Below are 27,019 nucleotides of genomic sequence, written 5' to 3'. Positions count from 1 at the left end.
TGGGGTAGAAAAGTGTGGGGAGCCACTCCAAATGCACCATTGGGATCTGAAAGATCACTGTAGTCTGGCGCTGTAGTGCCATGACTCCTGACTAGGGCTCTTCCCTTGCTCGGATAACAAGGTGTGTTCATTTGGAAGACCCTGACTGGTTGTGTTTCCTGACTCCACAGAAAAGAATACATGATTAAGAATTCATAGCTGGGGGCTGGGGATGTGACTCAAGCAGTAGCGCGCTCGCCTGGCATGCGAGCGGCCCAGGTTGGATCCTTAGCACCACATACAAACAAAGATGTTGTGTCCTACGAAAACTAAAACACATATATTAAAAAAAAAAAGAATTCATAGCTGGGCTGGGGTTGTAGCTCAGTGGTAGAGCGCTTGCCTTTCACGTGTGAGGAATTGAGTTCGATCCTCAGCACCTCATAAAGATAAATAAAATAAAGGTACTGTGTCCATCTACAGTTAAAAAAAAAAGAATACATAGCTAATGGGTAGAGATTTGGGTGACAATGAAAATGTTTTAGAGTAATGATTGCATTATTCTAAATATACTACCATTGAACTGTACATTATTATATTATTTTGGTACTGAGGTTTGGAACCATGGCCTCGTATGTTAGGCAAACTCTCTGCCACTGAGCTACATTCTCAGCCCTTTTTATTTTCTGCTGAGACAAGGTCTTGTTAAATTGCCCAGGCTGGCCTTGAACTTAAGATCCTCCTGCCTCAGGCTCCCAAGTAGCTTGGATTATAGGTGTGGTCACCACACTCCTCTGAGTTGTACATATTTAAATAGGTGAACTTTAAGATGTGTAAATTGTATCTCAATTTTTTTAAAAGAATAAAGCTAAACCCCCTAGGAACTGGCATTTTGACTCTTGGCAAAAAGCTTGGAAACAATCCCTTGTGGCACAAAAAATGTTTCTGTGATGAATATGTTCCTGACACACCCAAAGGTGTGCCTGGAGGAGTGTGTTGAGAAAGCCAGAAGGGGAGTTTAGACAGACACAAATGAGCAGGAAAGTGAGCAAGTCAGGGCCAGTGTCTGGAGCTATAATAAAGCTGTTTCTAACCCATTAAGATCAAGCCAAGTCAAGAAGAGCATGGAAGCTGTTGCCACTTTTTCTTTTTCTTAGGGACCTTGGGTAGGAGTTTAACCAACTCTTGAGCACATGGGCCTGATAATATCTGTGTAGCGTGCCTCTCTAGTTTTATGCTATTTTTTCTTTTATTTTCTATTCTTGTTCCCTTTTCTCCCATCATAAAGCTTAAAAAGTTTTTTGGTATGGAGGATTTAATCAAGCTTTGCCACTGAGATACATCTCCATCTCTTTTTATTTATTTATTTTGAGACAGGGTCTAGGTTGCCCAGGGCCTCACTAAATTGCTGAGGCTGGCCTTGAGCTTGTGATCCTCCTGCCTCAGCCTCCCAAACTGCTAAGATTCCAGGTGTTTTTTTTACCTCACCTGGCTCCTGATATTTTTATAGCTGTATTTATGAGACATATATAAGATATGTACATTTTAAACTTTGCATGAATATTGCACAATAGCTATCATTCTGTTTTTCTGAGCTTAGAATGATGACTTGAAGACCTATGTATCCATTGCAGCTATATAAAAATGATGGGGTCTGGTTTCCCCTTCTGTAGAATGCCTGTTCAGTCTTTGTTCATCTTTTCACTGGCCTATTTTTTTTTTTTAATTTCCCGGAGTTTCTTGTATTCTAGATAATTTTTTTGTGAGTTTCAATGTTGTGACTATTTCACCCTAGTTAACTAAGCTTTTCTAAGATTAGCAAAATTTTAAATTTTCATGCCAAAATCCTATTAACATTTTTACTCTATAATTTTACCTTTTTATCTCTTTTTTTTAAAAAACTTTAGCTGTAGACAAATATTTGCATGTGTATTTCCTAGGATTAAGGATAGTATCTGTTGGGGGCTACGATGAAGTCAAGATGGCGCCTGGCAGTTTGCCAGGAGGAGTGGTTTGTGAAGCAACGCCATTAAGATGGTGGGGATTCCTTATTGGCTGATTGCTGTATCTGGATGATGATAATTGAGTCAAGCTGTGTGTAATCAGTTAGGTATATATACCTCTGCTGTTCCATAATAAAGCAGTTCCCGCTTCAACCTTCAAGTTGCTTGTCACCTCCTGGTTATTTTGCCCAGCCGGACTGCAGCAAGTATCCTTCTACAACTAGAGTTATCAACTTCAGAAACTTTTAAAAAATATTTAATTGTCAATGTATTTTATTTAATTTATAACACAGTACTGAGAATTGAACCCAGTGCCTCACTTATGCTAGGCAAGCACTCTACCACTGAGCCACAGTCCCAGCCCAACTTCAGAAACTTTAATATGGACATAGTTATCTATTTGGCTGCCATTTTCTCCACCTTAGAGATACTGTGTTCTTCTCTTGCAATAAGGCATCTGTGGGGAGACACCTGGAGGTCATGCAGGTAACTTATTCTTCATTCTCTCTCCATTTAATATTCATTAATAGTTCTTCCTTGATCCAATCTTTTTCATGATGGTTACAAAATGGTAAAATTCTAAGAATTTTTTACCTTATGGTCTGTGCTTTAAGAGCCTTTGTTAAAAATATACTTCCCAAGTCCCCAGATACTTCACATTTTCCATGTTCACAGGTGTACCTTTACTTTATTTATTTTTAATGTGGTTCTGAGGATTGAACCCAGTGCCTCATACATGCCAGACAAGTGCGTTACCACTGAGCTACAACCCCAGTCCCTACCTTTACCCTTAAGCAATATTTTTCTGCATATGGTAGCTAGGGATCCAAATTCACTTTTTTTTTCTGTAAAGTTTTCTCAGCAACATCTATTAGTCTTTCCTTTCCCCAATGATTTTTGAAGCCACTTCTATCATGTATGAAATTACCACATTCTCTTTTTGTCAATTTCTGCACTTATTACTATGGCTTTTGGTACAACTTAATATCTAAAGTGAATCCCCTCTTTACTTTTTAGTGTGTATGTGGTGCTAGGGATTGAACCCCAGGTCTCATGCATGCTAAGCACACGTTCTATCACTGTACTACATTCCCAGCCCTTTTTTAGAATTTTAGAATTTTAGAATTCTTAGACATTAAAAATTCCCAGATTAATCTTCTTTGGAACATTTTCCAATCTCTCTTCCTCAAATCACGTTGTACTATTAACTGGAATTGTATTAGTCAAAGATTAATTTCAGAATTGGCATTTTCATAACATTATGTCAGAACATCCACGAATACAATCTATTTAAGCTACTGCTTTTTAAAAATGGCAGTCAAGTAATAGCTTTCTCCATTATACTAACTTCCTAAAAATTTAAACTTAGTTGAATAGTATGTCTTAAAATATATACAATTTAGTTGTTAGTCCAGCACAGCAATTTTGTTTTTTTAAACTCAGAGCCTGTCTCCCACCCTTGCCATTTTTGTGTCACTGGGGATGGAACCCAGGGTGTTCTACCACTGACCTACATCCCCAGAGAGGGATCTTCCTAAATTGCTGAGGCTGGCCTTGAATATGCAACCTTCCTGCCTCAGCCTCCTGAGCTGCTGGGATTACAGGTGCCACCCTGCCTGGCTCAGAATCCATTTATAGTAGGTCAGTGAACTACAACTCATAGGTCAAATTACAGTCCACTATTTCTGTTAAGTTTTGCTGAACCATAGTTGCACTCAAATATTTGTGTTGTTTACTGTTGTTTTGTGCTACAATAGCAGAACTGAGTAGATATAACAGAGGCCATATGGCCTGCAAAGTCTAAAATTCTTACTACCTTTCTTCACAGAAAGTTTGCCCATTCCTAATTTATTCTTAAGAATTGAGAATCGGGGCTGGGGATATGGCTCAAGCGGTAGCGCGTTCACCTGGCATGCGTGCGGCCCGGGTTTGAACCTCAGCATCACATACAAACAAAGATGTTGTGTCTGCCAAGAACTAAAAAATAAATATTAAAAATAATTTTTTTCCTCTCTCTCTCTCACTCCTCTCTCTTTAAAAAAAAAAAAAGAATTGAGAATCACAGCTGGGCAAAGTGGCACATGCTTGTAATCACAGCTAGCTACTCAGGAGGCTAAGGCAGGAGTATCCTAAGTTTGAGGCCAGCCTGGAAAACTTGGCAAGACCCTATCTCAAAATAAAAAATAAAAAGGGCTGAGGGTGTATGGCAGTGACAGAGCATTTACCAAATGTTCATGAGGACCTGGTTCCTGGGTTCAACCTCCAGCACCACACAAAAATGAGAATCAGAGAAAGCTTTTATATTTGCTAATGGTGGTAGATATTCATAAGTTGATTTTCCTTGAAATGGCAAGCTCATTTGTGAATTATTTCTATCACTATTGACTATATTAGCAATCAAAAATTATGTAATTCAATCAATAATAAACCCAGTAACAGAAATAGGTTTAATCAAATGTGATTTTTAAAAGCCACAAAATTTGAGTTGGCTTTATTTCAAAGTTTTGCAAACCTTTTTATTTGGCTTAGAAGAAAGTCTCATATCTGCTTTTCTGTTCAATATTGCAGTACCTTGTTTTGGATTAAAGAACATTAATAAAGTCTGGCCTTGGAGGAATATAGTTGGAATAGTTTTTGAAACATCCTGCATGTGAAAATGTCAATGGACAGAGCTAATATTAATGGAAGAACTATAAAGATCTACCAAATTTTTAAACATTTCATTCTGCAACATTAAAAAGTTGCACTTGCCAGGCACAGTGGCCCAACCCTGTAATCCCAGTGGCTCAGGAGGCTGAAGCAGGAGGATTCCAAGTTCAAAACAGCCTCAGCAATAGCGATGCGCTAAGCAACTCGGTGAGATCCTGTCTCTAAATAAAATACAAAATAGGACTGGAGATGGGGCTCAGTGGTTGAGTGCCCCTGAGTTCAATCCCTGGTACCTGCTCCCCAAAGTTGCACTCATTAATATGACTGATCTTTTCGGCCAAGTCTTTACTATGAAGCTGTCAAGTTAATGGTAGTAGATAGTAGTTTCCTTTAAAACCTTTCTTTCTGCTGGGTATGGTGGTCCACACCCAGCGGTTATGGCAGTTCAGAGGAGGATTATAGTTCAAAGCCAGCCTCAGCAACTTATTGAGGCCCTAGGTAACTTAGTGAGACCCTTTCTCAAAATAAGTAATAAAAAGGGCTGGGGGGCTGGGGATGTGGCTCAAGCGGTAGCGCGCTCGCCTGGAATGCGTGCGGCCCGGGTTCGATCCTCCAGCCCCACATACAAACAAAGATGTTGTGTCCGCCAATAACTAAAAAATAAATATTTTTTTAAAAAAAGGGGGCTGGGGATGTGGCTCAGCAGTTGAGTGCTCCTGGGTTCAATCCCCAGTACCAAAAACCACCAAAACCCAAAAATCTTCCTTTCTGCTTAAAAGGTCAAGTTTTGTCACTGGCAAAAAAAAAAAAAAAAAATCATTTTCTTTGAAGTAACAGACTCAATTCATCCATTTTTGTGAAAATGCTGACCACAAACAAAGTTTTGAATAACTAGTTTGTCAGCTTTTTTTCCAAGTAAAAATGATGCTCCATGAAAGTGTCTAGTTGTTTGCAACTCATACAATCACTTTTTTAATTATTTTTTGTGGTGCTGGAGGTTGAATCCAGGGCCTCCTACATGCTAAGTTCTCTACCAGTGAACTGCATCCCCAGCCCTTTTTAAGAATTTTTGAGACAGCCTTAAATTTGAGATTCTCTTGCCTTAGCCTCCCAAGTTGTTGGGATTATACGTGTAACCACCATGACTGGCACACTTGAGGCAACTGTCCTACCCTGGTAAACAGAAATGTTTTATGTAGTACTTTCTACTGTCACAAAAAAATTATAAAGATGTATGTTCACGTGGTGGAATGTCCTTGATCTATATTAATGTATTCATTAGATTAATATTTTTATTGTATTGAGGGACATTCTTATGTAAAACTGGTTATCAAATTTTAAGTTTGTTTGCTTTTGGTGAATAACCTTGCAATATTGTGAAACTTATTTGATCTTTGTCCCTGTTTCTGGCATACAACTCCTAAAACTGAAGTGATGTCTTTGTATACTGATATGACTATTGATGGTAGACCCTTGGTAGCTTCAGTATGGGGACTAGTCATGGGAAACTCCAAGGTAGAACTAGAGGGTTGGGCCCTCGGCTGCATTTCTCAGTCACCAGGAACAGTAGATGAGCTGGAGGTTAAGCTGATCACCAAAGGCAAATTATTTAATCAATCTTGCCCATGTAATGAATTTCCATGAAGACTCCAAAAGGACAGGTTTCAGAGCTTCAGGATACCCAAATACCAGGGTAGTTCCTGGGAAGACACAAAAGCTTTGTCCCCCCTCCGCCATCCATCTCTTCATGACATTCATGCTTATCCTTTGTAATATCCTTTACAATAAAACAGTAAATTTGTTTACATGAGTTGTGAGTTAATCAAACCCAAGGAAAGCCAGTAGGTCAGAGACATAGGTAAAAAAAATCCAGGGATTGTTATTATCTGAGGTGGGGTGGACTGCAGCCTTAGACACTGAAACCACCTTTGGAATCTGATAGTAGCTCTAGGTAGACAGTTATCAGAATCGAATTGGAGGCCACTCAGCAGGTTTCTGCTACAGAACTGATTGCTTGAATTGTATGTGGGGAAGATACCCTGCCTACATTGTCTGTGTGGACTTTTACTTAATATTCTTACGAACCCATTTAGCAAACTCAGAGAAATCCCAGGCAGGGAATATAGCTTGGTGGTAGAGTACTTGCCTAGTAAGCTCAGAACCCTGGTTAATCCATAATGTCACAAAGGAAAAAAAATTCCAGTATTTTTATTCCTGAGATATCTAAAATAATAAATTTATATGTAATAAGCTTTTATTGAATTCACAAAATCCAACTAATTCTCTATCTTATAGTAATCAGAAAAGGACCTCAAGATTTTGGTGCCACTTTTTGATCTACTATTATCAACGTGTAAATTGAACAAAACATGAATTGGAATAGTAAAGGAAGTGATGAAGTTGGGTTGGGGATATAGCTCAGTGGTTGTAGAATGCTTCTCAGCATGTTTGAGTCCCTGGGCTTGATCCCTAGCACCACAAAAAAGAAAAAAAAAGTGAACAAATTAGCCAGAGGTATAAATATTTAGTTCACTTGTAGGCCTCTGCATAGTACAAAAGAACGTCTATTGAATGTGATTTTGGCAATTTTCACTTTTGACAACTGATTTACCATTAGAAAATGACTTCTTCAGCACAGGTTTGTGACAGGTTTTACTTGTTAAGAAATGCAACTTCATATGTAGAATGATTAAATGTATTCATTCAGATCAACCAAAAAGACAAAAAGTGAACAAGGCGTATCTTTTCCTCATATATCACAATTAAATTTTTTAAAAAATCAAAATTTTAGAAAGGAATCACCATGAAGCATTACAAAGTTTGAAAAGAATCAATTGTATACTTTGGTGGAAGTTGATTCATATTTTATTTTCTAATTGCAGTTTGCATCTGATTTCTTTACAGTATTCCACATGATGGGAAAGGAAACCTCCAAACCAGCCAGTACTAATTAGTTGTCATGAATCTATAGTAAAAGGACATAAAAGGACTCACCAAAGACTTAAAAATGAAATATCACCAGAGCCATGAATATTGGTAACTATAAACTTTCTCTAAAGAAATATAGAGCAGTTGTTATTCTATAAAATATCAAGCAACTTTGAGTCTTTCATCTTTTAGTCTTATGCTGAATTAAATAAGGTTGGTAGCAATTACTTTAAATATCGTGTCCACATAAATATACAAATATATACTCTACATGTTCTTTCTATCATAGTAATCAAAGACTGCAAGCAAAAGATATGGTAGAGAACATAAAAGACATGCATCTTCTATCTTACACAGTCCTGGGTATCAAAGTGAAAAGAGGCAGACACTGCTCTCAGTGCATTACACATATAAAGATCTATGTTATTAATCCTCCCGACAATTCAGAGAGACAGGTACTATTCTCATCATCCCTATCTTACAGGTAAGGAGCCTGAAGCTAAGAGAAGCTGGAAAAGGCACCCATGGTTACCTGTGGTTCAGGGCAGTGGAGGTTTTAGGTACAGGCCACCTGACCCCAGGCCTTCTGTGCTTTTCTTCCTAGCACACTGCCTCACAAGGAATAAGCAGGTGGGTGGGCAAATTCCAATATACTCTCTGAATTGATGTTTATTCTATACCTGAGAGTCTAATATCTCTTCACACTTATACTAAGAATTCGGATTTTGTTGTTTTCTGAATAGGAAGGAAAAAAAGGATGATAGTTTAAGGTAAACCCAAACAAAAAAAGTGGTATGAAAAAGATCATGGAAAGTTCATGGAAAAGTTAACAGAATAAATGAAACTTACCCTTACTAAGTAGGAAAAAGATAAACATACAGGTAACATAAAGAACCTCATTTTCATTCTGATACTTTAACTGTCAAGCCACAGCCAATACTGGATGTCGATATATCTGCACACAATATGAATCGAATAGAAATCTAGCTAGGTATTTTATTCAAAACATGCTTTTACCTATTTATTCAGAGTCACTCTGAAGTCAACAATGACAGCAGTTTATAGCTATTAAAGATGTTATTCAATATCATAAGTTAATGGTTATGTAAGATAGATGAAATTTAGTTTAATTACAAGCCAGACAGTTTTTCAGCCATGATTCCATAGATGCGATGAATAAATCAATGGCTGTTTTTCAATAAAATATAAAAATTGTCATCATGCATAGTGTACAGGCTCCTAAATAAGTGGTCTTTTTAAAAGCTGGATGTTCAAGAAAGATTCAACAAACAACTAAATCTTTGCACAACTTTTTACATGAATGCTTGGTTTGGTTATTCAGCCACTTTAGTAACATGATATGTATATACTCTTAACTGGAAGTAGAATAAACTGCATGAAAAATGAAACCTTCTCAAATTGATTAGTAATAACTATTATACCCTCTTAGCATTAAGAAGCATTATTCTTAGATTTTAAGCCTTTTATTTTTCTTTCTGGGCATTGCTTATAGCATTGTAATATGGGAATCAAAGAGTATAACCCCCCCCCAAAAAAAACCAAGAGTTTTGAGGACCACTCACTCCCATGCCTTATTTGAAGTAAAATCAGATCAATAAAATTATAGTTTTCACATCATAGAATTCCTCCAAGTAGCACTGCATGAGATATAACCTTAGCTCAAATATTTAATCATTATCATTCCACATTTTTTCAGGAGGCAACAGCAATATACTGGGCTGTTACTACCCAAGCATGAAAAAATATACCATCAGTAAATACATGAATTGGGGACATAGCTGTAATTTTTAAAAACTCTTTAAAGAAATCATATTTGTTAGAGGATGTAAGTAGAAAGTAAACTAAATTTTTTGAGTTGTACTATCCCTACCAGGAACTATATTACAAATGCAGAGTTCAGTCTTGGTAAAATTACATGGAAGATCTAAGGTACAATATAAATTTAGCAAAACACTTTTAGGTATAGAAACCTAAATATCTCATATTTTGATTACTGATGAAGACAATCACTAAAACTCTCCAAGGCTGGTTTCTTATGAATACTAAAAACCAGCCCCTGGTCTCAGATGCATTCCACCCAGATAAATGTTCAGAAACTCCATAGAATAAGAAACATAAACCACAGTGAGGCACTCTATACTGTTCTAATAGTGTTTTATGGTACCTCAGATTTTAAATTCAGTTTTTACACTTAGGAAAGTAAATTATAATTGAGTGGGATTAGAGAAGCTCTGCTTGTTTTTTTTTAAGCCATATGAAGGTTCATTACCATGTGTATTACTTTTCATCACTGAAAAAAAATCTTTGGAGACCAATGGAATAGAAGTTCAACAAGCAACATAAATAGATCTGTTTTAAAATGGTATTATGATTACAATGTGGCTAGTGAGGTTTGAAGAATTGACAATGAAAAACTAAAGGCATACCTACACTCCTAACACAAGCAAAGGAAACTTTCCACATAATAAAATACATCCTTAATACAAACCAAGATATAATATACTCTGCAGCATGATGTTTTCTTTATTATATTTTTTAGCTGTAGCTCTTCCATTCAGAAACTGGAGACCATGTTTTCATTAAGTTTGTGATTTTTCCTTCTTATTTCCCCAGGTTAGGGATAGGTTGAAAAGGCTTAAGTTGTACAAGTTGTTATGAATTTAAATCTTCATTTATATATTTTAAGTGTTAATAAAGCATTCAAAATGTAGCTTGTACATGACTTCTAAAAATAAAATAACACTTTTAACATAATCTTTCTGTTCTGCAAAAATATTCTACATACATATGATCAAAACAATCTTTTCCTGTTTAGGAAATTTCCTATGCACAGTAATGAGGGGGGGGGGAACCTACCAATATTTCCAATGTTAAGATAGCTGGGTGCCACCTAGTGCTCAATTTCTGTAACTACCACCTTTACAAATTAAAATTTGCTATTACAACCCAGGTTCTAAAACTACATTTTAGAAATATTCCCCATCCCCCATGTTTAAGATGGCAAAATAAGATCATGAAAAGAATGCAGATATCAAAATTAGTGTAAAAGTAAATGCTACTTAAATATGAAAAAAACAGGCGTATTGTTTTGACTTCAAATGCAGATTTCTGCCTCCAAAATTTTTAGGGAACATTTGGTAACTGGAATATACAGAAAAATTCTGTATAGTCAACAGGCTAGTCAAAAGTAGGGCTTAATTTTAATTCATAACAAGTACAAGGCAAATGGTTTATTCAAAACATCCATTTACTTACTGCAAGTGGTCAAAGTAGGAAAGGCAGTAATGTATTTTTTTTTCTTTTTTCTTTTTTTAAATAGATGTGCTCTTCTATCCATAAGCTCCATTACATCAATAGCACAAAATGGGCTTAATGTTTCACTTAAGATAATTCAGCATTATCAGTTTTAAGGAAACAAATACCTTAGAAACAAATCAGTCTGCCTTAACAAATCACAATCATGCTAATGAAAATTTAATCTTCTTTTAGGGTTATGGCCAAAATCCAAACTGCAGGACAATCTTCCGAAAAATTGGAATGTAAAGTGTTGTGTTCAATTTAGATCTGAAAAGGAAAAGAACATCAGGTCAAAGAAAACAACAATTATCCTCAATTCTAGTCTGCTATCAGTCCCTTTTTATGCTCTCCTTTGTAATGTTTGTTATACAGAATATTCTTAATAGAGTGTATCCTTCCTTTCTTTTGTGCTAGTGATCTGAGATTTTATATTGTGGGAGCATTATCTCTTTAAGAACTGGACAAGCATCTCCTAATTCTCCTCAATATGATTGTAGGAATATAGCTAGAACACCTCTAGAGAGATGTCTAGGAAAAAAGGTATTGTTCTCAGGCGATTCAGCAAACCCTTACAAAATGCTCAATAGAAATCAATTACCTTTAATAACCACTACCTGAGTCTGCTGGGCCCAGTTTTGAGAAGGTATGGGCACAGAATTAGAAATTCTTTTGAGAAAATCTTGCTTTGCTTAGATCCTCAACCTATCACTTCAGAGTGTGTGGCTTCACGCTCATGCATTTTCTCTGATTAAGTTCCTGAATTTTCTAAAGAGGCTTTCTATTTGAGCACAGCCATCAAAAATATTTGGATCAGTTCTTAATTCTTAACACATTGGCTACATGTCAAGTTCTTGTTACTTGAATATAACTGTTAATTCTACTGTCGTAACAGTTGTTAGAATCTTAGCTCAGGATCTCCAAAGTGAAGTACATTAAAAAATAATAAAACAATGTGTTTATTTTTCCCTTTCCCTTTTCTATTTGGGGGTATGCTTTAAAATGTACACAATGGTAGTTGTATACACCGAGTTTAATTCTTGGTGTGAATATTCTGAATGATTTGGAGATACACTGAAATGTAAGATGGACTGAAAGATGAATTGAGATATATGATTAATCAAGTATCTACAGGTTCTGGATCCACTGATTTTAACCAACCACACAGAGGAAACGTTTCAAAAAATGTGTCTGTACTCAACATGTATACTTGTCATTAGTCCCTGAACAACACAGCATTACAAATATTTACTGAGCATTAACGTTCACACTGTATTAGGTATTAGTAATCTAGAGATGACTTAAATTTTTTGGGAGGACACACACAGGTTATATAAAATACTACACCTTTTCATAAGGGACTTAAATACCTGTAGATTTTTATATCCTTGCAGTGTGTGTGTTGTGTGTAGGTATGTGTCTATCTGCCTATCCTGAACTATGATCTGAGATGATTGTACAGAAGTGTTAACTGTAGAATCTTGGCAGTGGGTATCACTTGTGGAGCCTAAATCAGACGTCCCCAAGACTGGCCTTGGTATCTCTTAAAAGCTCTGGCAATTCTATTACAGAATCTTGGTCAGGAACAATTACTCTAGGTATTTTGAAATTATATATTTTAATCAAATCAAACATTAGTTTTGATTATGTACATAGATACTTTGGGAACCTTATTTCACATGTATAGGGGATTGAAAAGCACGACTTATGATTATGATTACAGTGTCTGGCATTCATATTGCCAAAGCAAACATTTTTAGGAAGAAATATTGAAAAGGGCTGTTTAGAGTTCCCAAAATAAAAATAACAGTTTGGTTATTTTGTAAATAATTCTAAGGACTTTAATTCATGGACAAGATCCAAAATACACTCATCTAAGTGTTCCACATTCCCAAAATAAATGAAACTTAGTGCAAAGGGCTGGCTTTTCCACGCATAACTCATCAACAGAAACCAGAAAATGCAGAGTGCATCTACTTACATCATCAATGTCCTCATCATCATCTCCAATGTCATCAAACTGAATTTCATCATCATCTCCAGGACCGAATGTATCAGTTTCATTGATTTTAGCTGAAGACACAATAACAGATTGAAGTATACAAGGAGACTCTCATAAGTCAATGTTTAGTTTAATTTAATCAAAGTTTTCATCATAAGGAAAACCTTCCAAACTTCTACCTACCAACACTACTATACAGAACAAATTTCCTAGCAAAGTTATAGCTTTGTCAAGACAGAGTATTTATGTTATAATTTATCTTTTGTCCACAGGGGTATTTTTAGCAAGGCAGGCTCTAACTATACTAATTCTGAAGCTATTTACAACTTCCAGGTAGACTTCAAAAAATGTTTGAGCACATACTAACAACTCTATTTCTTTAAGGAAAGCTGGTTTGCATTGATGTTTGAGTCATCAACCAGAAAGATTTGCTCAAATCATGCTTAGGCCTACAACAATGACATGCTATTCTTACTTCCAGATATATTACCATTTTCTATGTCACAAAGGCTAAATAAATAATTTCAGTGGAATTTTCATGAGTACATAAGACTGTTTCTATAATAAAATATAATGGGTCAAAAAACAAAAATAACTGCTAAGCAAAAAAATGTAGGCTTACAAATTAGTATATAAAGTACATTTCCCCTGTGATAAGATTATGAAAGATTTAATTTTTTTAAGTTTTCTGCATAAAAAATGCATTACTTGCTGGGCATGATGGCTCACACTTGTAACCCTAGCAACTCAGGAATCTAAGGCAGGAGGATCACAAGTTCAAAGCTAGCCTCAGCAACTCAGCAAGAGCCTGTCTCAAAATAAAAAAGGGTTGGGAACATGGCTCAGTGTTTAAGTGCCTCTGGGTTTAATCCCTGGTTTGAAAAAAAAGGAGGGGGGAGCATTACTTTTGTATTTGGAAGGAGTGGAACTAAGAATATTAGTTCTAAAATTTTACAGGAGGCTGGGCGGTAGCTTAGAGGCAGAGTGCTTGCCTAGCATGCATGAGGCACTGGGTTCAATCCTCAGCACCACATAAAAATAAAATAAAATAAAGGCATTCTGACCATTTACAACTACAAGAAAAATTAAAAAATAAAAAAAGTCTTACAGGATGCAATGATACAGGGACATAATAGATTGAAAACTGATTATTTTTCTTGTGGTGCTGGGTATCCAGCCCATGGCCTTGCATATACTAGGTCAAGTGCTCTACTACTGAGCCCCACCTGCAACTCTCCTCCAAAGGAATTTTTAAAAAGTACTATAACAAAATTATTCCTTTCACTGGCATTATACAGAAGTTAAGGGCTTATAATAAAATGAACTTACTAAAACTGTATTTTAGCAGGAACAGAATTCAGTAATTTCTCTTTTATAGTATCTAGTATTATGACATAAGCAGACATTAAAAGTAACCAACTAAGCAGACAAAATCCACAAAATTCTACAAAAATTCCTCTACCTAAACACTGATAACCCAAACACCATATGACAAGTGGCATTACCATGCTCCGGAAGCTCGCCATAAGCCTTCAGACTTCTAGCTTCATCTGCATTGTATTTTAAAATTACATCAGCTTTGTTATCCTTAAATAGAAACAAGAATTTTAGAACTGATTACACATACAAAAATATTATGTTATTTTATAAATTATTTTTTGAATTGAATAACAACATCAAGTCTCACTGTTCTGTTATAAACCTTCTTTAAAGTTTTCTCCTACCTTTGAAAAACATCCTTGGGTTTAACCCAGAAGGAAGTAGGTTACGTGCATGACTAAATAATGAGCTTAGGAAAGATATTTACTGATCTTACTTTAAGAACAGAACTGTGAGCTGGGCTTGGTGGCGCACGACTGTAATCCTAGTGGCTCAGGAGGCTAAGACTGGAGGATCACGAGTTCAAAGCCAGCCTCAACAACAGTGAAAAGCAAGTCAGTGAGACCCTGTCTCTAAACAAAATACAAAATAGGGCTGAGGATGTTGTTCAGTGGTCAAGTGCCTTGAGTTCAATCCCCACCCCCACCCCCCACCCCCGGTAAAAAGAACCAACCCCAGCCCCCTCTTTAGGTATTTCTGATACAAATACTGCCTTAAAGTTTACACTTTCCCATCTGAAATGAACGACTCAATTAAGGAAGAAAACTGATCACTTTAGCCCATTGGGATCTTGTTAAGGTGCATGATCTGATTAAAGAGGCTTGGGACTAGGGTCCAAGAATCTGCATTTCCAACAAGATCCCAAAAGACAGTGATGGTACTGATCTCTGGGCCACCCTTTAAGCAGCAGGGGTATAGAAGGATCATGGGAGATTGCCTAGTCAGAATGTTACTCCTGCAGAACTTTGGTGTCCTTTCTAATGGGGAATTAACTTTTCTTCCTACTTCTGGGGTTATTAAGATCAAAAGATGATGGATATTAAAATGGTTTATGAATTTAAAGCAGGCTTTCTCAACCAAGGCAATAATGATCATTATGAACAGGATAATTCTTCGTTGTGGGATGCTATCCCCCTGTGCCTTGTAGGATATTCAGCATCACCTCCAGCCTCTAACTATTATGCCAGTAACACTATCCACCTCTCACAGTTGTGACAATCAGAAAAGTCTCCAGGTACTGACAAATCTTGAGAAGGACAAAATCACCCAGAGTTGAGAACCCAATGATTTAAATAATTCTTTATTGGGACTATAAAAATACAGATACTATCAAATGGAGATGAGTTCTAAAAGGTAAAAGTCAAGTGGATCTCCCAGATCCATAAAGTTCAGACCATGAAGGGCAACTACCATTTTCTTCCCTAGGTACTCATCTACATTTAAAGCATATATTTATATCAATAGTGTGTACATTTTGTAATTACTCACGTGCCTGTTTTATTCTCATAACAGGCTATATGCCTTTTCTGGGATGGGCACCTGACTCACTATATCCCCTATAGTAATGGTTCACAGGTTTTTATTTAAGACTTATAAATTTTAAAAACTTGGGGAAAGAGGCTAAATGTAAGATTATATTTTTATTTCACCATCTAAGAATGATAAACTACCACGATATATTATGGCTCATTCCAAAAAAGGGGAAAACTTTTTAAATATTAAAAAAGAGAGAAAACAGATCATTTAGCTTTTTAAAAAACTTTATGTATGTATTAACTCCACAGATGGACATTTGGAAAACATAATCTCTGAGATCATCAAAATTTTACCTGGTAGTCTCGAAGACCAACCAATATGATGTCTGAGGTATTTATCCAAACCTACAAAAGAAAAAAATCATTGTACAACATATTTAAAATAAAAATGAAGAGACTGTGAACCACTCCAAGTGGTTATCTACTAGAGAATAGAAAATTATGTGGTTGGTTTTATTTTCTTCTGTCTTCCACCTACCCACATATACATAGCTCCCTTTAGTTTGGGAACAGAGGATTAATAGTACCAAATTTTAAAAAGTCACAAAATCAGAGCTGGGACTTTTTTTTTTTTTTTTTTTTTTTTGGTGCAAGAGATTAAACATAGGGACATGCTAAGCACAGCTCTACCACTGAGCTACGCCATCAGTCCCAATGAGTGAAGCATATCAAATTTTATTAATATGCTTTATAGCCAGCCCACTCAATACAGAATCCAAAATAGGTCTACCTATCAGGTCCCTTATGGCTTCTTAAAACAATAGTTCCCAGCCTTTCTCCCCTTTCATAACATTAACATTTTAAGAAATTTTTTTAAATTAAATAAAGATGGACACAACATCTTTATTTAATTTATTTATGTGGTACCGAGGATTGAACCCAGTGCCCCATGCATGTGAGACAAGCACTCTACCACTAAGCCATAACCCCAGCTCAACATTAACATTTTAAGAGTCAGGTTATTTGCTTTGTAGAATGTCCCTCAATTTTCACTTGTTGGCTATTTCCTCAATGCTTCAGATTCAAGTTAAATATGCTGGGTAGGAATACAACATAGGCAATGTAAAATATTCTTTATAAACAATGGAATATACATAAAATTACCAGCAAGACACTGTCATTTGACTAACAGGTAAATTGCTAAGCCCATAAAAACTGCAGGTGTGTGTGGGGGTACGGGATATAGCTCAGAGTTAGAGTGTGCCCTGGGGTTGAGCCTTAGCACTTACCCCACGACAAAACTATAGAGGCATTCCCTCACCAATTTTACATTAGATTAAAACAAATCTCCACACCTACCTTTTTTCTCAATTTCCCTCTGATATGACATAACCTCTTTACACCATCGAAACACATTGCTTCTAATCGTCCATTTCCCAACATTTTGATTACTTGAGCATACTCTGGGGAGGTGGAAAAAAAGGAGGGTATGAAATACTGAACAATTTTTGATAAAAGTAACTTAAATACATGCAGTAAAAGTATAAATACAATGGAGGAGTTATAAATACCATGCTAGTTAATGGTAGAGCCAGAACCAAGACTCTGTAATGCCATTTTTATAATTTGTACCTATTAGACATGTTTTAATTATTCATTTTGAATAAGTAGACTGATTGCTGTCTTTATGACTGTATGCTCTATTTCTGGAGATCAAAGGTGGTTTATCCCCAAAATGAATATTATACATCATAAATCTCTCACATTCTTTTACTCTTTTCTCTTAGAGCCTTTAGAAGCAAAACTCAAGGAGAGTTCTTAAAGCCAGAAAGGTGTTTCCAAGTAAAACACCAATTTTTTTTGGTGGTATTGGGGAATGAACCCTGAAGTATTTTGACTCTGAGCTACTTCCCCAGCTCTGTTTAAATATTTTGAGATGGGGCTTGCTAAGTTCACCAAGCTGGCCTCCTGCCTCAGCCTCCCGAGTAGTTGGGATCACAGGTATTTGTCCAGCTAAAAATGCCAAATTTTTATTTATTTATTTTGAACTCAGGGGCACTTAACCACTGAGCCACATCCCCAGCCCTTTTTATTTCTGAGACAGGGTTTTACTAGTTGCCTAGGGTCTCACTAAATTGCTGAGGCTGGCTCTGAACTTATGTTCCTCCTGCCTTGGCCTCCTAGGCTGCTGAGATTCCAGATGTGTGCCAACATACCGTGCATGCAAAATGCCAGATTTTTAAATAGAATCTTTTCAAATGGGTACCCAGAAAGTTACCCCATTTCACTGCCAATAGAAAATACTCTGAGAAGATTACGTGACCCAAGGATGGTGGTAGTAGCACGTGGGACACAAGACTTCAGACACTTTAGGTTACCCATATAACTGATCCCCAAAGAGGATATACACCAACTTGTAAACATACTGAGAATACCTAAAAGGCTCAACCATGGGGCTGACATGTAGAAGTGAGTTATTCAGACTACAGTGAACCGCGTGCCTCAGGAAGACTGGTCCATTCAGAGGCAGTCTCTCTTTAAAGTAGGAAAAAAACATGAAAAAAAAAAAGTATTGTCTGCCTAAATAAACACAACTGATAATAGAGGCAAAATTTACTGAAGCTAAGAAATGAAAGGTCTTGCCAGGCATGGTGGTGCATGACTGTAATCCCAGCAACTCGGGAGGCTAAAACAGGAGGATTGCAAATTCAAGGTCACCCCCAGCAACTCAGTGAGACTCTAAGCAACTTAGTGAGACCATGTCTCAAAATAAAAAAATAAAAGAGCTCGGGATCTAGATTAGTGGTAAAGACCCTAGGTTCAATCCTCAGTATACCCCCACCCTGAAAAAAATGATCTTTTAGCCAGAAAACATGTTTCATTTTTAGTCACTTATGTGTACAGCATGAATATATTTACCAAAAATTCTATAAAAAGGCTATCAAGAAAAGTTATTTCCTGGGCTGGGGTTGTGGCTCAGTGGTAGAGTGCTTGCCTAGCATGTGCAAGGCCCTGTTCGATCCTTAGCACCACATAAAAATAAATAAATATAATAAAGGTATTGTGTTCAACTACAACAACAATAACAAAAGTTATTTGCTGAAGTGCTGAAAATTGAGGCAATTGTTGATACTGGTATATAATCCTATTACTATTTAATTACCTGTGTGTGATACATAGTTCTATTGCAGTTATATAAAACAATAGGCTTAGCTTTAGGAAACACATGATGAAGTAAGGGAAAATAAACATGTCTTCAACTAAATTTCAAATGGCCCAGGAAAAACCAAACTAAATCAAACCAAAACCATGCATGTCTTTTTTTTTCTTTTGTATCAGGGATTGAACCCAGAGCTCAACCACTGTGCCATATCCCCAGCAAATTCCCCGCCCATTTTTTAAAAAATACTTTTTTTAGTTGTAGTTGGACACAATACCTTCATTTTATTTATTTATTTTTATGTGGAGCCAAGGATCGAACCCAGAGCCTCACACGTGAGTGCTCTACCCCAGCGCCCGCCCCCAGCCCTTTTTATATTTTATTTTGAGACAGGATCTCTCTAAGTTTCATAGGACCTTGCTTAATTTCTGAGGCTAATTTGAACTTGTGATCCACCTGCCTCTTCCTCCTGAGCTGCTGAGATTACAAGCTTGTGCCACTATGCCCGGTCTATGCATTTTTTAATACACACGCGTTGAAGGATTTAAGGGAGTTCATTATACTAATATCACAACTCTTCTTTAGGTTTGAAATTACTCAAAATAAAAATGTGGGAAAAAACACAAGTGATCTAGTCAGAAACTATGTTATATACCTTGGTTTGGCATTGACAAAAATCTTAACCAGTCTATAAAAGTCAATTGATTGTTTAGTTTTACCCTACTGTATTTTATGAAATCATAAGTTAATGGCACTGGAGAATGGAGAGGCCTATAATGACCTCAGATTCTTCCTTCAACTACACATGATCTTCTGAACATATCATGCAGCATCATTTACTGTCAAATATGTCCACTAAGCTGGTGCATGGTTGTAATCCCAGGTACCAAGGAGGCTGAGGTAGGAGGATCACTAGTTCAAGATAAGCCTCAGCAACACAGCAAGACCCTGTATCAAAAAAATTTTGGGGTGCTGGGGATATAGCTCAGTTGGTTGAGTGCTTGCCTTGTATGCACGAGGCCCTGGATTCAATCCCCAGCACCACAAAAAAATTTTTTTTTTGGTACTGAGGATTGAATCCAGGGGTGCGTAACCACTGAGCAACACCCCCAGCCCTTTTTAAAATATTTTATTTAGAGACAGGGTCTCTCTGAATTGCTAAGTGCCTTGCTAAATTGCTGAGGCTGGGTCTGAACTCACAATCCTACCTCAACCTCCCAAGCTGTTGGAATTATTGTGTACCATGGCACCCAGCAAAAATTTTTTAAAAAGAGTGGAACAGGAATATAGCTCAGTAGTAGAATACCCAAGTTCAATTCCCAGCCCTGGGGAAAAAAAATCCACTGAATCAAGAAATTGTCAACTACAGCTGTTCAAGAATTTGCAATTCGTTCTTCACACAGAAAAATACAGAAAAACATTTTAACTCTGGTTCTAGAAACAGTTCACCTGTGGATGGCCAGCCACCACCAGCACACCAACAGGAATGGACTATTTACAGGGCCATCACAGGGCTGTACCATGGCTGTGTTCTGGTCATCTTTAAGTCATAACTCAAGTGTTCACATAAGTCAAGGAAACTTGTGTATAAATCCTCAATGCAGACTGACACCAGGAAATATTATGGAAAGAAAGGCTCTAGAAGGGCAAGAAATGAGAAATGGAGAACAAAAAGGACAAGAGATTTACTGCTCAGGATTATGAATAGGATCCCCTTTAGAGATCTAATTCCATATTTAGGGAGGAAAAAATGTTACAAAAACAAGACTAACATATGAAACCACTTACCTTGCCCATCCTCTTTGAATACCAGCTCTCTTTTTTCAGACTCATTTTCATTCTTACCTCTGCGTCTATTTTTACCTCCTTTACCTAATCATTTTTTAAAAAGAAAAAAGACATAAATCATTTGCAAAACAGTATGAAAAGAAACATTAAAATAGGCTTATAAATTATATTTTAAATCACTAAAGTGAAAAATTCACCTAATTTGAGTACTCTTAATCATATTTAATATTGTTAACATACCACCCTCCCCACTCTTCATGGATTTTTCTTTGGGGATTTTTCTGACCCAAAATACAAATAGCAAATATTATAAAGTCAGGAATCATGGTGCAAGCCTGTATTCTCGGACACTCTGGTAGCTGAGGTAGGAGGATCACAAGTTTGAGGCCAGCCTGGGCAGTTTAAGGAAACCCCCTACTAGGGATGCAGCTCAGTGCAGATTACTTGCCTAGTATGTGTGATGCCCTGGGTTCCATTCCCAGTGCTACCACCACCAAACACACACACAGAGAAATACACAGAAAAACATTTTAACTTAGCACACATCCTTTCCAAATAAAACCACAATTCCATACAAATTCCTTGTTTTTCATTTCTTTTAAATACAAACTTGGATCTTTGGGTGTGTTCTGCTAACAGAAAACAAAAGAATGAAAAATAAGAAAGAAGAAAAAATCTCACAAAAATATATAGAACGCCTCATGAATTCGCCCCATACACGTTCTTGTAGTAAAATCTTGAGTGCCTTTGGAAGGAATTAGATGTTTCTAAGATGAAGTGAAAAGAGTGTCTGGACAAAGAAATGTGGTTTTTCACTTTTGGTATATAGCAGAGTACTCAATCACTGAAATCTCCATTCAAAATTCAATTTACTCTCTTTTTTTGAATTTTTAATATTTATTTTATAGTTTTCAGCGGACACAACATCTTTGTTTGTATGTGGTGCTGAGGATCGAACCTGGGCTGCATGCATGCCAGGTGAGCGCGCTACCGCTTGAGCCACATCCCCAGCCCTCAATTTACTCTTTTACAAAGATGATCCTTAAATGATACCCTTGTTGTTTCTGTTATATATTCACAGGAACTATGCTCTTAACTACCATGCTATCTATTTTGTCATGATTATCTCTATGAGATAATTTATTCTCAGTTACCAATGAGTTCACTGAAACTCAGATAAGTTAAATAACTCACTTAAGATCACAGTCAGTTAGCAGGGTCACCCAGACTCCCCCGCTAATCCTTTTTTGCTTCTGTTCTCAAATTAGGTACCTCTCTAAAGCATTTTGGTCTCTTTTCAGAAATCTAAACCACATACTGGGTCTTGATAAATTCTATAAGTGTCTTGTCTCTCTCCTTCCTGAAACCTCAAGAAAGGAGCATTTGTAGGAAATGATGAGGGGATGTGAAGTTATAGACATGGAGGAACCTTAAATGCTTACTGATTTTGTTGTGATACAGCAAGAACAACTCCAGCAACTACAAGAGTTTGAATTTTATCTTATAAGATGCAGCTTAGACTGGATATTTGAAGTTAAAAAGGTGCTAACTGCCCCAACTTTGAAACAATGAAGATGTTCTTTATTTGGTTGGTGAATGGATAAACAAACTGTGGTACATCTATATAATAGAATATTAGTGATAAAAACAAAATAATTGTGAGGTCCTGAAGAGACATGGAGGAACCTTAAATGCTTACTGGTAAGTGAAGGAAGCCAACTTGTAAAGGCTATGTACTGTATGACTGTAACTATATATGACATCCTGAAAAAAGCAAAACTATGGAAACAGTAAAAAGATCAGTGGTTGCCAGGAGTTTGGGAGGGAGAGATGAATATATGGAGGAGATACTCAAGGCAGTGAAACTATTCTGTTTGATACTGTAATGGTGCATTCATATACCAACCCTAATGTAAACCATGGACTTTGGTTAATAATGTATCTCTACTGGCTTAGTAATTATAACAAAGGTACCATACTAATACACGATGTAAATAATGAAGAAAATGAGGGTGGGGGAGCGAGCAGAGAACAAATGGGAACTTTGTTATTTGTGTCTAGTTTTTCTGTAAACCTGAAGCTGCTCCAAAAAGCCTATTAACAACAACAACAAAAGCACCAAGGTACACAAAGATACAATCAACAAAATATGGACTGTGATGAGCAAATATATGATACATTATGAAAAAAATTTAAAAACCAGATCTTCATATTAAAAGATACTTAAAAGACCTGTCAGCCAGTCAACACACAGACCATATCTGGATCCTGACTTGGTGTGGATGATGCAAGATTAGCAACGAATTGGGGGTATCTGGAGTTAGGAGATGTTTATACAAAGGTTCATTATACTGTTTTACTTGAAATTTCATTTAAAAATAAGTGAAAAAGGAAGGTAGAAGAATGGTATAAAACTACCAGTGATATGAAAAAAAGAAATACATATTTGCTTATATATAAACTGTTCTCTGAAGGACACACAGAAAATGTAAATATATTTACTACTCAAATTTTTTAAATAAAAAATCCTTTTTATGGGGCTGGGATTGTGGTTCAATGGTAGAGTTCTCACCTTGCACTTGTGAGGCACTGGGTTCAATCCTCAGCACCACATATAAATAAATAAAATAAAGGTATATAAAAGATCCTTTTACAAAATGCAGAACAAACCTAGCTTAGAGCATATGAAGAGGAAAAACTAGTCAGAATAATATTTATGAGATGGAAATGAGAGCTGTGACCAGATGTGGAGGGGAAGAGAAGGGGGAGAGTAAAGGATGCCTAGGGCTTTCACACAAACCCCTTAGGGTCATCAATTCAAGACTTTGTAAAATGAGGGAGTAGAACAGAGTATCCAAATACCTCTGTTCTAAAATTCTCATTGGAGTCATTAAAAATTCTTAATTTCCCTCTCACCTATCATTTTTCTTCATACTTTAAATACAATTTCCCACCTTTTGAAGAAATCAATTTTCCTCTCACTTATCATCTTCATGCTAGTAATCTTACATCTCATCCCACTATTTCAATTTGGTATTATTCTCAGATTTCTAATGGCTCAGTACATCTCCAATGAATGGGCCTGTCATCAAACTCAATTGTATTTAAAGCTCAATTTACCTTCTTTCACAAAGCTTGTCCTTAATCAACATTGTTTCTGTTATATAACCTCAGCGACCATGCTCTTAACTACCATATAATAATGCAAGCCAGGAACTGGGGTTGTGGCTCGGTGGTAGAGTGCCTGCCTAACACATGTGAGGTGCTGGGTTCAATCCTCAGCACCACATGTAAATAAATAAAATAAAGGTACTGTGTCCACCTACAATTAAAAAAAATGTAACCCATTTACTCATCACTTCTGTACTTTAACAGTAAGTTCACTGAAGCTACCTCTCCACAGTAGTTTGTTCTTATCCCACAACCTAAACCACATTAGCAGTCATTTCCAAAAGGCAGGAGAAAGTGGTAGTGATACCAAGGGACTCATGGGAAGAGCTTGGAAACAGTAAAAATGTTCACAACCCAAATATAATCAAGAATGTGCGCCTGGCCACAAAGACACATATTTGACTTTCTAAAGCAGCACACTTATTCTCTCCTGAGCCAATGTCTGTCACCTTGCTCAATGCTTTTGTTAGGTGGGCCACTACAATTTCAAGTTTAGTATTTGAGGCATTTTTAGGGAGCAAGAAAACTAATTTCTTGGAAAAAGACAAGTACTTCAAACCATTATGCCAGCCAGATCTTCAAACTAGAGCACAAGTTCTATTAGGGCCAGGATCATTCCTACTCTGTTCACTGGTTATATATTTGAGCTTGGCAATTCCTTCAATGAAGCAGTTAAGAGTAGTCCAATATATTGCTAAGGAATGGTGATCTCAAAATCATAGGTAATAACCTCTCCAAAGAATTGGCTTTACAAGTACAGGAAATGACCTCAGTGGTTATTTCTAGAAAGAAAGGAAGAGAGTAAAAAGGGACCAGGGAGGGATGCACACAGGGCTTTGATTTGATGTGTGTTGTAATTCTTAAATTCACAATAATGAATTCCCAGGTGTTCATTATACTTTTGTATCTCTCAAATGTTATTTATTAAAAAAAAAGATTCATTACTTGTCAACTTATCAGCCATGTAATGGGACGCTCCTTAAACTCTCTTTTGAAAGAGTAAGACCAGGTCTGAGTGTATGACAAAGTAGCATAAAGTAGAATAAACATTCTAACTTTTTAATCTTACTTTCTAGAAAATAGTTAGATTCTAAACTAAATCAAATTCTCAAATTCCTTCTTTAAACCAAACAGAAGTGTTTTGGAGAAATTTCCAAATGGGCTCTTTCTTAAGCAAAACATGAGGCTAGTGAACTAGGTGTGACTTTAGTGTATAAGTCCTATTGGAACCAAAAGGGAACCTATAATTCACCAAAAGGTGCAATCAACAGAAGGGAAGTGACTTAGTCCAACAAATATTTATTGAGCATCTTCTAAGTGGCAAGTGCTGGCAATCTGATGTGATTAAGGCAGATGCTATTCCTGTCCTTTAGAACTTATAGTCTAGTGAGGGAAGTGGAAATTTCATCACTCAAAATAAAGATGTGAATAAGATACTTATCGAAGTGATCCAGTTAACATGTCAGAATAAAGAATTCTATAGATTAAAAATTACAAAACTAGGTGTGGTGGCATATGCCTGTAATCCCAGCTACTTTGGGAGGGTGAGGCAGGGGGTACACCAGTTTGAGGCCTGCCTGGGCAATATAGCAAGATCCTGTCTCAAAAAAAGAAAAGAAAGAAAGAAATGTTTTAAGACTTCTGAAGACTTATATATTTGTCCTCCCTTCTTTTTTGTAGCAAAAAATCTTGCTACAAAAAAGACCTGCAAGTTTTATTTCTGAGACCAGTAAGCTGTGTAGCAATTTGAAGGACTGAATCAAATAGTGAACAGAAGTGTGACCAAGTACCTTGAGAGTAATGAGTAGGGATAGCTACAAAACAGTTAAATAGAAAAGAGAACATAAGTAGACATGGATCAGAGGAGAAGATCTTAAGATGAATACCAAAGAAGACTTATGGGCTGTGTAATATGCCCCTCTCCAGTGAAAAATACAAAGCTTTATCAATTTCTACTTGCACAATTTTCTTCAAGAAATTCTAAAGGTATTAAAAGTAAAAGAATGACTGTAAGTCTATAAAAAGGCGAATTTCCTTACTGAGTGTTCTGTTTTTACTTAGATTAAGCCTTCCATTTTAGAAACCCCAAATAAACTTATCCTCGGCTGATAATTTGCCAACGTTTAGCCCCGGAATGAGAGAATAAAGGTTTTTATTCCCATCTCAATATATACATGATCTGAAGCCAAGTCAGAAAACTTTGCTAAATATGGATGGAGTCTTTTGCGGGGGGGGGGGGAGTTAAACCTCATAAAGAAACGGAGCAAAGTAAATCTCTATAGATGAACCTTAAAAAAGCATCAAGGCATTACAGTTTATTAAGGACAGAGAGGAGCCTCAACAATACTGAACAACTGTCCATAAAGAAGCCCATGCAGAGTACCAGATGGGCACGAGAGCAGTCATCACTCTTAAAGTTCAGAACGGATCCCAGGGCTTAACTTTCCCTGCGGGGTAAGTCCACAGGGACCCAACTGCGAAGGCCAGGAGATTCCCAAGGGAAGTCCTGCGATAAGTCCCTGAAGCGCCGCGGTCAGTCTGGCGCGAACCAGGGGCAAGAGCCCACATTCTCCCACAGGAGGCCCTACAAAAATGGCGTCGGCTCCACCCCAATGTGACCAAACTGGGAAACAGGAGTAACTTCCTCGGCCCTCTCCAGAGCTCCAAGTCGCATGTGGAGCACCCAGGCACAGGCGGGCAGGGCAGGAAGGTCACTGCGGCCTGGGTTGACCTGGATGCAGCGGGCAGGGCCACGGAAATTGGGCCGAGTAAAGCCGTGGTCTCGGGGTCCGGGTGGCATTACCTTTATTCTTGGGCATGGCGGTGAAGGTGGACTCGCGGAGTCTCCGACTTCTTTCCGAGAGGGAACGGCGGAGGAGGGGACTCCTTCAGAGGGGCGCGATGGGAGACACGAAAGAGCGCACGCGGGACCAAGCAGGCTCTTGGAGGCCGAGTAGCGTGCGCCGGAGAGTCTGGAGACTGGGTTCTTCCGAGATCCGCTTGCGCCCACGCTCGACAGCAGCAAATGGCGTCGCGGCTGCTTGCGTCGCCTTTCCCCGCCTCCCGCCGCTGGCAGGGCCCACCCCTCCCCACCCGCCCTCCACCCCCGGCTCTAGGGCGCAGGCGTGGCCGACTAACCCTTATTGTTAGAGCCGAGGGAGCTGAGTTC

General features: G+C 37.3%; 1 protein-coding gene across 1 annotated transcript; it reads right to left on the bottom strand.

Moving 5' to 3' along the window:
• Positions 1 to 11,037: 11,037 nt before the first annotated feature.
• Positions 11,038 to 26,858, bottom strand: Eif1ax (eukaryotic translation initiation factor 1A X-linked). The gene is made up of 7 exons (XM_005334826.5): positions 26,654 to 26,858; positions 20,680 to 20,763; positions 17,091 to 17,194; positions 16,086 to 16,136; positions 14,382 to 14,463; positions 12,856 to 12,947; positions 11,038 to 11,144 (listed from the first exon to the last, which is right to left on the bottom strand). The coding sequence occupies exons 1-7, from the start codon at positions 26,667 to 26,669 to the stop codon at positions 11,139 to 11,141; spliced, it is 435 nt and encodes a 144-aa protein (XP_005334883.1). The 5' UTR covers positions 26,670 to 26,858; the 3' UTR covers positions 11,038 to 11,138.
• Between the last annotated feature and the right edge of the window lie 161 nt (positions 26,859 to 27,019).

Source organism: Ictidomys tridecemlineatus, chromosome X (assembly GCF_052094955.1).
Source record: "Ictidomys tridecemlineatus isolate mIctTri1 chromosome X, mIctTri1.hap1, whole genome shotgun sequence".
NCBI lineage: Eukaryota > Metazoa > Chordata > Mammalia > Rodentia > Sciuridae > Ictidomys > Ictidomys tridecemlineatus.
Note: the sequence above shows the minus strand (reverse complement) of the source record. Positions and strands in the feature narration are given on the sequence as shown.

Coding starts and splice junctions, on each gene's coding strand:
- Eif1ax (XM_005334826.5), bottom strand. Junction 17,195..20,679: donor ATTCAAAGAGGATGGGCAAG/GTAAGTGGTTTC, acceptor CCACCTCCCCAG/AGTATGCTCAAGTAATCAAA. Junction 12,948..14,381: donor TGGCGAGCTTCCGGAGCATG/GTAATGCCACTT, acceptor TTGTGTCTTCAG/CTAAAATCAATGAAACTGAT.